The 12477-nt window shown below is 53.7% G+C and overlaps 1 protein-coding gene across 1 annotated transcript; it reads right to left on the reverse strand.

Annotated features, from left to right (window-relative positions):
• Window positions 1-1357: 1357 nt before the first annotated feature.
• LOC115252140 (RNA-binding protein MEX3B-like) lies at window positions 1358-6102 on the reverse strand. Its single transcript, XM_029846604.1, has 2 exons — window positions 5177-6102; window positions 1358-3923 (listed from the first exon to the last, which is right to left on the reverse strand). The coding sequence occupies exons 1-2, from the start codon at window positions 5397-5399 to the stop codon at window positions 2554-2556; spliced, it is 1593 nt and encodes a 530-aa protein (XP_029702464.1). The 5' UTR covers window positions 5400-6102; the 3' UTR covers window positions 1358-2553.
• Between the last annotated feature and the right edge of the window lie 6375 nt (window positions 6103-12477).

A 12477-nucleotide genomic window follows, 5' to 3' on the forward strand; every position in this document is an offset into this window, starting at 1 on the left:
AGAGACCAGAGACCAGAGGCCAGAGACCAGAGGCCAGAGGCCAGAGGCCAGAGACCAGAGACCCGAGACCAGAGACCAGAGGCCAGAGGCCAGAGACCAGAGACCAGAGACCAGAGACCAGAGGCCAAAGACCAGAGACCAGAGGCCAGAGACCAGAGACCAGAGACCAGAGGCCAGAGACCAGAGACCAGAGGCCAGAGACCAGAGACCAGAGGCCAGAGACCAGAGGCCAGAGACCAGAGGCCAAAGACCAGAGACCAGAGGCCAAAGACCAGAGACCAGAGGCCAGAGACCAGAGACCCGAGACCAGAGACCAGAGGCCAGAGACCAAAGACCAGAGGCCAGAGACCAGAGACCAGAGGCCAGAGACCAGAGGCCAGAGACCAGAGGCCAAAGACCAGAGACCAGAGGCCAGAGACCAGAGGCCAGAGACCAGAGGCCAGAGGCCAGAGACCAGAGACCCGAGACCAGAGGCCAGAGACCAGAGGCCAGAGGCCAGAGACCAGAGACCAGAGACCAGAGACCAGAGACCAGAGGCCAAAGACCAGAGACCAGAGGCCAGAGACCAGAGACCCGAGACCAGAGACCAGAGACCCGAGACCAGAGGCCAGAGACCAGAGGCCAGAGGCCAGAGACCAGAGACCCGAGACCAGAGACCAGAGACCAGAGACCAGAGACCAGAGACCAGAGACCAGAGGCCAAAGACCAGAGACCAGAGGCCAGAGACCAGAGACCAGAGGCCAGAGACCAGAGACCAGAGGCCAGAGACCAGAGGCCAGAGACCAGAGGCCAGAGACCCGAGACCAGAGACCAGAGACCAGAGGCCAGAGGCCAGAGACCAGAGACCAGAGACCCGAGGCCAGAGGCCAGAGACCCGAGACCCGAGACCCGAGGCCAGAGGCCAGAGACCAGAAGCCAGAGACCAGAGACAAGAGACCAGAGGCCAGAGACCAGAGACCAGAGACAAGAGACCAGAGGCCAGAGACCAGAGACCAGAGGCCAGAGACCCGAGACCAGAGACCAGAGGCCAGAGACCCGAGACCAGAGGCCAAAGACCAGAGGCCAGAGACTAGAGACCAGCTGATCTTCCACGGGTTCCACGGGCGATATGGCGACATGATGGGACGTTTCGGTTGACGGGCCAGTGCTGACTGAGCAGGCTCAGCTTTAGGAGCCTTGGCCAACACTCACAGCCCCCATCCTTCAGCCCCCAGACCTGGAGGGAGCTACAGGAGCCAGAAAAGACCTGCTCCTCTTCCTCTCCAGCCAGGGAGAGGTCATCAAGAACAGACCTGTGGGACGCTACTCACAACACTGACCTGAGGAGGGTCAAGAGGTCACGAAGCAAACCAGACACATCTGCAATGTACCGTTTTTATTGGACTTATATAGAAATACTTAAAAAAAACATGAAGTAGCACCATTACTTAAGTTTTACTTTTTATCATGTATAGCTTTAAATGTCAGAAAAATAAAACTCTTGATACATTTTCAAATCTTGTCTCAGCAAATATAATATTAGTATTTGACCATGAGATTAAAGGCCCTTTATCATAAAATAAAATATACTTTGTTCTTAAACTTTGCTCAATAAAGTACATTTACTCTCAAGTAACTTCACCTACATATACATAAACAAGTGGTAAACAAATGTAATAAAATAGAAATACTAAAACTATAGTGGTGCAACAGAAGTCTGTAATTCCCACTAGAATCTAAGTCATAAAAATTTTTAGAAAGCATTTTTGCTCAACTTACTTACGTTTTTTTTACATTTAAATGTTTCATAATAGAAGAAAATATGCTTTATATTACAGAATAAAAATATGCCGATTGAAGCAGATTTAAAAGATTTTTTTTGCTGAACCTATAAAAACTCCAACACTGTCAAATGCAAAACACATTTTGTGGACTTCCTCCCGCGTTTAAAACAATACAGTGATTGATGCCATAAGGCCATAATAAAAAAAAATAATCGAAAAATTCAACCCAGCTACAAAAAAGTTCACTGAACTTAAATTAAAACATCTGTAAACATCTTTGCAATAAGAAATATAATCTTTCAAGTCAAAAAAAGAATAAACCCTCCAGTCAGTCAGTCTCGTTGCTCCAGACACCTGACGTAAAGGTGATTCTATACATTGATTGGGAGGATATGTTGTTGCGTTCCCTCGTGTGGCGGGCGGAGCCGCGGCGTCGCTGGAGGTCGACGCCTCTTCGGGCTGCAGCCTTTGGCTTCCCTCTACATTCGATTGCCCCCCCCAACCCTCCACCCTGACCCCCTTCCCCTCCTCGCTCGGAATACAGGGACAACTTGACTAGAACTATTGATTACTATGCTGTAATATGTAAAACATGCAGGTTACATGTTGAAAGTATTGCCCAAAGCTACAGGATATTATAAACAATTACGATGGAGCAAACCGAAGGTATCCGTCGCGGTTGCTGCAGCGCTGTCGTACATATCTATGTACACCTTCCGGGCGTTTGATTGGCTGATCCTTTTAAAGCGGCGAGAAGAGCCGGTCGTTGCTCGGCTACAGTCACTTCCCCTTAGGAAAATATGCGAATAGCCTGAGTGACGCCGGCATGGCAAACGGGGCATTGGGGCTCGCTCCTCTCACAGATCCGGTTGGCACATTCCATACAGAACAGGTTGTGTCCACAAGGGACCAAGGCAGCGATCACCTCGCTTTCAAAGCACACCGAACAGTCGCGGCTGCCTTTCCGACTCGTGCCGGAGGACGTGGAGGAGGACGAGGAGGAGGATGACGATGAGGCCGAGGAGTCAAAAGGGACCCCGGAGAGGTGAGGGCCGGGCAGGGAGGCGACGGCGCTGGAATAGCCAGGGAATGTGAGTAAATTTCCTCCAGGGTCGCTGCGCACCCTCCTGGCTAGAGGGTGCTCGACGGGGCCTCCGGAGTGGCTGTGGAGAGGCGGGGACAGTCTGGGCTGCACCGTGCAACCGGTACCCCTCCTCTGACCTGCCACCACACCGTTGGCATTGGCAGCGAAGGCTACGGTAGAGGTGGGGGAGCCACCTCCCGCAGCCAGGCGGCCATCATACTGGGTCCAGAGTAGTCCTGGGGGGGCTGGTGTGGGGTCAAACCCAGGGGAGTCAAAGCTCAGATCAGTGCAGTCAGGTGAGATCACCTCACTTCCAAAGACAAACTCGTTGCCATTGCTGTTGTTGATGTTGTTGTTGTTGTTGTTGTTGCTGTTGTTGGTGTAGCTGAGAGCAGGGCTTGGCGGACTGTAGTCTGCCATGCGGGAGCCGCTGTTGCCAAAGTAGGAGTCCGTGGAGGCGCTGCCCAGGGAGGAGGACGAGTCGTTGCGGTAATTGGAGAAGGGCTTGCGTGCCGAGGTGAGGGTCATCCCAGAGCTGGGCTTGGACCACAGGGAGGCATGTCCATGGAGGTCAAAGCCCACGTCGGTCCCGTTTGCGTGGAAGTCATTCTCGTCCTGGAGTTCGATGAAGCCCCCTGTCCTCATGGCAATGTGGGCCTCGATTTCTTCACGCGCCCGGTCCACATTCTCCGGCATCCCCGTCACCTCGAACACTGGCTCTTTGTCTCGACTGGGGGTGACGATGTAGGTGTGGGTTTGCTGTTGAATCCTCTTGATCGTGGCACCTCTGGGCCCCACAACTAGACCCACCACCCGGTAAGGTACACGTACCTGGATGGTGGTCTGGCCGGGCAGGTTAGGGGGTCCAGGGACCGGAGCCTCACTCCCGTTCAGACTGCTGTTTTTGTTTCTGGAAGCCCGGATCATGGAGAAATGCTCAGCAGCAGAGATGATCTCTCTCCTCGCCATAGCAACATCCTCCCTGCGACCCGTCACCACAAAAACCGGCTCTTCACCTCGAACTGGGGTCTTGATATAGGTGTTGGTCTTTGCCCGCAGTGCTTTGATCTTGCAACCTGGGGGGGTGGGAAATGGGAAAAAGTGAGGGTGTGTTCCAGGAATTTAAAAAACGTCAAATCTCTTTAGCAACATAGATGCTAAGTTTAGCACCGCTGGGGAGGAAACAGCGGACGGACCCCCAGAGGAGCCCGTTCCCGCTCAAGGGTTCTTCCTGTTAAAAGGCTGTTTGTTTGGTGGCTCTATTTTCGTTTCTCAGGACCACATCAACTGGGGGGGGGGGGGGGGGGGGGGGGGGTTGTTGTGATGCCACAGCCAGAGGGGAACCCAACTGAGGGTCCACTCTAGGACGGGGGTCCACACCCGGTCACATGCATCAGAACCATGCTAGGGATGTGAGCCAGAACCAGGCAGCTTTTCTGCCTCCTAAATAAAGACCTGTCTGAATCTGTGAGGAATCCCAGCGAGCGTGGAACATCTGGCCACAACAGGCTGCCTCAGGTCTGTTCTTCTACACCCTTAAAGCTTCAGTTCTTTATAATTACTGTGTCTGTATAATACTCGCCCCTCTATCACGCATCTGTCACGCATCTGTCTGTGCCTGGACCTTTTCTGGGGCTGATACATGATACTATTTACTTAGCCGACATTTCGGTGTCACGCAGGGACACAGAGGAGGATGAACCAGCACATGACTGGTGTAAACATCGATTAATGAGGAGTGATTATGGAGCTGCGGCAAACGGGTTAACGCGGGTTAAGCTCTATTTTGTTTTCATATAATTCCATTAATCCTGGTAATTTAATTCCGCATAAATTACATCATCCGATGTGAAACTAGGCTAGAGCGACTGTGGCTGCAGAGGCTCCGTAACCGCCCAGCAGCTGGAACAGAGCAGCCATGGGCGTCTGCTCCAGAGCCCCACCACCACCACCACCACCACCACCACCACCACCACCACCACCACCATCATCATCCTCATCCTCATCATTGTCCCGATGAAGCCCTAACGACGCACATCTGTGCTGACCGCGCGCGCACTCCTGCTGACCTACATATCCCAATTCACCATATTTACATCATCTGAGCCGTGCCGAGCCCGGCCGTGCCAGGGGCTGGAAACCCAACTGTTGACGCGCATCTAGACCCTTTAGCTTAAACCAGCCTCCTCCTGGGGAACGCTGCGTTACAACCCGGTTTTCTTGGCCATATTCAGCAGGTCGGGCTGCGTTCCGCTGCTCCGCGTGCCTGTGCACACAGCAGCTCGGCTCTGCAGCACAACATCGAGCACGAAATCAGAAGCACACGCACCCTGTCTGCCCACGATCTCCGCCACATGCTCCGAGCTGGGCACCGGGACGCACTCCGTCATGTTGACGCTCTTCTTGCGCGGCTCCTGGCTGTTGTCGTACAGCGGGTTTTCGTCGTTGTCCAGGTCGAGCAGGGAAAGCTGGTCCAGGGCGATCTGCAGAGCTCTCTGGTCGTCCAGCGCGTCTCCCTGGACGCTTCCGTCTGCAAACAGCGAGCTGGGCATCGCGTTGTGGGCACGGATGGGGGAAAAAACGCAGAGAGATGACGGAGCGATCCTGGGGAGAGAGGGGGAGAGGAGGGGAGAGGCGCCGGAGCCGGCAGTGGGGGACGATGCAGAGAAACGAGGGAAGAGGGGTTAAAAAGACTCATCCACCCCGGGGAGGGAGCGCGGACTTCCCTGACCGAGCCGGGCTGTGCTGCTGCTGGGACAAACAAAGCGCGTCTATTCCGGTGCTGTCAGAAACCCGCCCCGACTGCCCCCCTCCGCTCCTCTGCTGCTTCTGTTTGCTCCGCATCTGCGCCGCACACAGAGACATGCCGCTGACGTCACCCTGTGGCGGGGACGGTGCGGGGCCGGCAGCTCGGCTGCGTGTCGGGGACGTGATTGGCCGAGCGAGGGGCGAGGGGCGGGGCCGGCGACAGGACCGCCCCCTTCTTTGTTGTCCTCCTTCTCTTTGTTTGCTCCGTGTTGACACTGTCACATATTTATTCACTGTACAGTCTTCAGCCCCAGATCTTCCTGCTTCAGGACTAAAGCCAGAAGATCAGTGATCTTTAAATCAATGGGGTCATTTCAGGCAGGGCCAGGTAGAAATCTGAGCACACCCAACCGCTGTATAGGCTGGGAAATGGCTGCGCCTTATTTTAAATGAATGGAGAGCACTGAAACTCTGATCATATCTAACAACTCACTAGCTTAGTAACCAATGTAGCTACTGTTTAAACCTGTCCTGCGCACTCATGCACTTTATCATCTGTATACACGTAATTTATAATTTGCACATCTCCTCTATCTTATGTAAATAGCTAAATAGCTCCTGCACTTATAGTCCAAGGCATTTAATGTAAACACCATCTGTAAAATATGTTTATAGCACAACCCGGTAAACAATTGTAAAATAACCGCCATACTGTATTTATTAAGTTATTATCCTCACTTGCTGCTTCTTTTGCACTTCTGGTTAGATGCTAAACTGCATTTTGTTGCTCTGTACCTGTACATGTGCAATAACAATAAAGTTGAATCTAATCGAATCTAATCTAATCTTGTATTCACTGGATTAAAGTGTCCTTCCTAAACAACAGGGTGGCCTCTAATAACATTCAGACTGATCTCATGACGGGCAGATACTCCAAATCAGATTACATTATGGATCCAGGGGATTTACATGTGCTCTGATGGTTCTAGCAGGAGTGTGGAAGAAGGACGTGTTTAGCAACATCTTAAAATATGGTCAGCATCATAGAATAAGAGGAATGAATATAGAAGTCTCTTCAGGGTCTTCAGGACCTGAGACGTCAGCACCTCTGGTCTGTGGTCCTTGGGTTCATCATCAGGGTCTTCAGGACCTGAGACGTCAGCACCTCTGGCCTGTGGTCCTTGGGTTCATCATCAGGGTCTTCAGGACCTGAGAGGTCAGCACCACTGGTCTGTGGTCCTTGGGTTCATCATCAGGGTCTTCAGGACCTGAGACGTCAGCACCTCTGGCCTGTGGTCCTTGGGTTCATCATCAGGGTCTTCAGGACCTGAGACGTCAGCACCTCTGGCCTGTGGTCCTTGGGTTCATCATCAGGGTCTTCAGTACCTGAGACGTCAGCACCACTGGTCTGTGGTCCTTGGGTTCATCATCAGGGTCTTCATGACCTGAGACGTCAGCACCACTGGTCTGTGGTCCTTGGGTTCATCATCAGGGTCTTCAGGACCTGAGACGTCAGCACCTCTGGCCTGTGGTCCTTGGGTTCATCATCAGGGTCTTCAGGACCTGAGACGTCAGCACCACTGGTCTGTGGTCCTTGGGTTCATCATCAGGGTCTTCAGGACCTGAGACATCAGCACCACTGGTCTGTGGTCCTTGGGTTCATCATCAGGGTCTTCATGACCTGAGACGTCAGCACCACTGGTCTGTGGTCCTTGGGTTCATCATCAGGGTCTTCAGGACCTGAGACGTCAGCACCACTGGTCTGTGGTCCTTGGGTTCATCACCATGATGCCTTTGGGACTGGATCCAAGGCAGGATGTTTTCCATGGCCCTCTGTAGTCTTTGGCTCTGGCTGGAGACACGTTGCTATGAGGCTCCAGGAGCCGACACCATCTGGACCCACAGCCGTGGCTGCATGGAGTTTTAGCAGCTCTCTTCTCACCTGATCAGCAGAGATGCATATTGAGGAGGCGATTGCTGGGGGAGCGCTGGAGTAGATGGTATTGTTAGTGAATGGGGAGGAGGTGGGGGGAGGGGGGGCTCACACAGGAGGCTATAGGGAGGGGGAGGGAAGGAAGTAGTGATGGCGGCAGATTGAGTTTGCTGGCTCTGTGGTGAACTCTTCTGCTGAAGCTGGTGATGTTCCTCATTCTGCCCCAGACCTCCCTCATGTAGGAGTCTTTGTTCCAGCTTCCTGCTGCACTGCACCTCCTTCATCTCTCTCCCTTCCTAGATCGCCCTGGATCCTTCCCACCTCCCTGGATCCTTCTCACCTCCCTGTCTCCTTCCCACCTCCCTGGATCCTTCCCACCTCCCTGGATCCTTCTCACCTCCCTGGATCCTTCTCACCTCCCTGGATCCTTCTCACCTCCCTGGATCCTTCCCACCTCCCTGTCTCCTTCTCACCTCCCTGGATCCTTCCCACCTCCCTGGATCCTTCTCACCGCCCTGGATCCTTCCCACCTCCCTGGATCCTTCTCACCTCCCTGGATCCTTCCCACCTCCCTGGATCCTTCCCACCTCCCTGTCTCCTTCCCACCTCCCTGTCTCCTTCCCACCTCCCTGGATCCTTCCCACCTCCCTGTCTCCTTCTCACCTCCCTGGATCCTTCCCACCTCCCTGGATCCTTCCCACCTCCCTGTCTCCTTCCCACCTCCCTGGATCCTTCTCACCGCCCTGGATCCTTCCCACCTCCCTGGATCCTTCTCACCTCCCTGTCTCCTTCCCACCCCCCTGTCTCCTTCCCACCTCCCTGGATCATTCTCACCTCCCTGTCTCCAGCTCTGAAGGACCTCTTTTTGTCACTCAGGAGGTCTGTGGCCGTGTTGAGAGATGTTGTTGTTGTTCAACCATCACTGGCAGTAGACCAACAACCTCGTTATGATTTAGGAACATAAGAATGATGCAAATGGACTCTAAATCTGATGTCTGACCTCAACAGTGTGCTGAGCTACATTCATTCATTCATTCATTCATTCATTCATTCATTCATTTAGTGTGTGTTTTGTAAATGTGTGTGTTCATCTGTGCCCCAATTGGTCCCTCGTGACCTTAGTGAATCCTTTCAGCAGATTTAGTTCAGCACTGGTCTAAACTGGGACTCAAACATCTGACAAAGCATGACTGGGAAGCTCTGATGGAGTCGTGGGGGTGGGGGGGGGGAGTGGGGGTGATGGGAGTGGGGGTGATGGGAGTGGGGGTGTGATGGGAGTGGGGGTGGGGGCATTAGGCTGAACAAGAGTTGAGAACACAATCACTTTGCTTTGCCACCTCTGCAGCGACACAATGACCATGTAAATGAGGAGTTGGAGGAGCTGGTGTTTGTTGTGTGGGAGCAGCTTTACTGATCCCAGCAGATTACCCAGTGGATCCCAATGAGAGGAAGGGACGGCTGACAGGCAGGGCTTAGTGCTGCTGCGCGGCGCTGCTGCGCGGTGCTGCTGCGCGGCGCTCAGACGCTGGGTCATCCTGTGACCTCACTGACACACAAACCTGCATTACGTGATTGATTGGTTGATTGATTCAGTCTGGGCTGACCTGGGGATCAGGACAGTGATCACCAGTGATCAGACAGGCAGGCAGGCAGGCAGACAGACAGGCAGGCAGGCAGGCAGACAGGCAGGCAGGCAGGCAGGCAGACAGACAGACAGGCAGGCAGGCAGGCAGGCAGGCAGACAGGCAGGCAGGCAGGCAGACAGACAGACAGGCAGGCAGACAGACAGGCAGGCAGGCAGGCAGACAGACAGGCAGGCAGGCAGGCAGACAGACAGGCAGGCAGGCAGGCAGGCAGGCAGACAGGCAGGCAGACAGACAGGCAGGCAGACAGGCAGGCAGGCAGGCAGGCAGGCAGACAGGCAGGCAGACAGACAGGCAGGCAGGCAGGCAGGCAGGCAGGCAGGCAGGCAGCAGACAGAAGACAGGCAGGCAGGCAACAGGCAGGCAGGCAGGCAGGCAGACAGACAGGCAGGCAGGCAGACAGACAGGCAGGCAGGCAGGCAGACAGACAGGCAGGCAGACAGACAGGCAGGCAGCAGGCAGACAGACAGACAGGCAGGCAGACAGACAGGCAGGCAGGCAGGCAGACAGACAGGCAGGCAGACAGACAGGCAGGCAGGCAGGCAGGCAGACAGACAGGCAGGCAGGCAGACAGACAGGCAGGCAGACAGACAGGCAGGCAGGCAGACAGACAGGCAGGCAGACAGACAGGCAGGCAGGCAGGCAGGCAGGCAGACAGACAGAGAGACAGACAGACAGGTTGTTGTTAGATGTGACCAGCCCAACCCCAACCCTCATGTTGTAGCAGGGGATTGTGGGTAAATGCTTCCTGGTGTGATGCCTTTGACCTGCAGAGCTGCAGGAGGGACAGAGGCTGTGCTGTATGGAGCTCCTCCCTCCTCCCACCTCCTCCTGTCATCTCCACCCCCATCTGCTCCTTCCTTCTGCTCCCTTCCTCCTGGTCCATTCATCTGGGGTCCTCCTCCTCCCCTCTCCTCTCCACTCTGACACACTGAACTGAAGTGCCTCCACTACGCTGGGACTGGCTCCCAGCCAGATACCGGGAGAGCCGAGCAGCCCGGCCACGGCGGCTGGAGCGGCCGACCCATAATGCACCACGGCCCGCTGCTTAGGCTCCTCCCCCTCCCCCAGCAGCCACAGCCCAGCTCTTTGTGCTTCCGCTATCTCAGTCAAGCTGATTAGCGATCAGCCTGACTGAGGCCAAGGAGCCCACATTGTAACAGGATTAGTTTGACCCTGTTAGAACCTGGTTCAAGTGGATGCTGGAAGTCTGCTGGAGTTTGACGCAGAGGAGAAGAAAATGGCCCAGAATCTATTAATGGAGTGATTTATGCTCCCTGAATCGATGCCACAGTATCAGGATCCTGTGTCTTTAAGCTCCCCCGACATGAGGTCCTGTAATACAATCAGGTGATTACTGTGGTCAGGTGATCACTGCTGTCAGGTGATTATCAGTGATTATTATTTCCTGGGGACGCGAGCGCCAAACGCTGGACGCTGGCCTGGACAGTGGCCACTCGTCCCCCCCGACACAAGAGTGGACCAGCGTTGATGAGATACAGCCCATGAATGCCTCCCTAACCCTAACCCTGTTTAGGATCTCTGGCAGAAACGTGAGGTTTCTGGATTTGTGACGTTTGCTAAGTGGTGCGTGACGTGTCGGTCTCTGGAGGAGCCCAGGGATGATCCACAGCCTCCCACCCATGGGATCCTTTCGCTCCTCTACAACCACCACACACTCACACCCGGATGCTTCGTGCTGGTCTAGAAACCTTCACCCTGGACCACCCCCCATCCTGGGGCCAGAGAGCCGGACCAACGTCCCCCAGAGTTCCTGGCTGGTGTCGGGCGGGGCCGCCTGCTCAGCTGCATGTGATCAGGGTGGGGATGGAGGGATGGAGGGAGGGATGGAGGGAGGGAGGGAGGGATGGATGGATGGAGGGAGGGATGGAGGGATGGATGGATGGAGGGAGGGAGGGATGGAGGGATGGAGGGATGGATGGAGGGAGGGATGGATGGATGGAGGGAGGGATGGATGGATGGAGGGATGGATGGACGGAGGGATGGAGGGATGGATGGATGGATGGATGGATGGAGGGAGGGAAGGATGGATGGAGGGAGGGATGGATGGATGGATGGATGGAGGGAGGGATGGAGGGAAGGATGGATGGAGGGAGGGATGGAGGGAAGGATGGATGGATGGAGGGAGGGATGGAGGGAGGGAGGGATGGAGGGATGGATGGAGGGAGGGATGGATGGATGGAGGGAGGGATGGATGGATGGAGGGATGGATGGACGGAGGGATGGAGGGATGGATGGATGGATGGATGGAGGGAGGGAAGGATGGATGGAGGGAGGGATGGAGGGATAGAGGGATGGATGGAGGGGGGGATGGATGGATGGAGGGAAGGATGGATGGATGGAGGGAGGGATGGAGGGATGGAGGGAGGGAGGGATGGATGAGGGATGGATGGAGGGAGGGATGGATGGAGGGAGGGATGGAGGGAAGGATGGATGGAGGGAGGGATGGAGGGAAGGATGGATGGATGGAGGGAGGGACGGAGGGAGGGATAGAGGGATGGATGGAGGGAGGGGGGATGGATGGATGGAGGGAAGGATGGATGGATGGAGGGAGGGATGGAGGGATAGAGGGATGGAGGGAGGGGCGGCTGCTACTGATGCCTCCACTGAGGAAATCAGACCTTAATGGACGGAGCACCAGAGGGGACCGGATCCACCAGGAGCACCTGCTGCAACCACTGTTGTGAGATAGAGGCCCCCTGCTGAGAGGGTGCAGCAACAGAGCTGAGCACACTGGTATTATTGCTATTACTATTATTATTACTATTGCTATTGCTATTGTTATTGCTATTGTTATTGCTATTACTATTATTATTACTATTGTTATTGCTATTGCTATTGTTATTGCTATTACTATTATTATTACTATTGTTATTGCTATTGCTATTGTTATTGCTATTACTATTATTATTACTATTGTTATTGCTATTGTTATTGTTATTGCTATTGTTATTGCTATTACTATTATTATTACTATTGTTATTGCTATTGTTATTGTTATTGCTATTGTTATTGCTATTACTATTATTATTACTATTGTTATTGCTATTGCTATTGTTATTGCTATTACTATTATTATTACTATTGTTATTGCTATTGTTATTATTATTACTATTGCTATTGTTATTGCTATTGTTATTGCTATTACTTTCATTATTGTTATTATTGTTGTTGTTAGTAGTAGTATCATTAGTACTAGTATTCCTGTTAATAGTTAGTCGGTAAAACGCACAAGGATTTCAAACATTCGCTGCTTCTGCAGCAGGTTTTCAGGGATCTCAGGGA

The sequence above is a fragment of the Takifugu rubripes genome, chromosome 13, assembly GCF_901000725.2.
Source record: "Takifugu rubripes chromosome 13, fTakRub1.2, whole genome shotgun sequence".
In the NCBI taxonomy this organism is placed as follows: domain Eukaryota; kingdom Metazoa; phylum Chordata; class Actinopteri; order Tetraodontiformes; family Tetraodontidae; genus Takifugu; species Takifugu rubripes.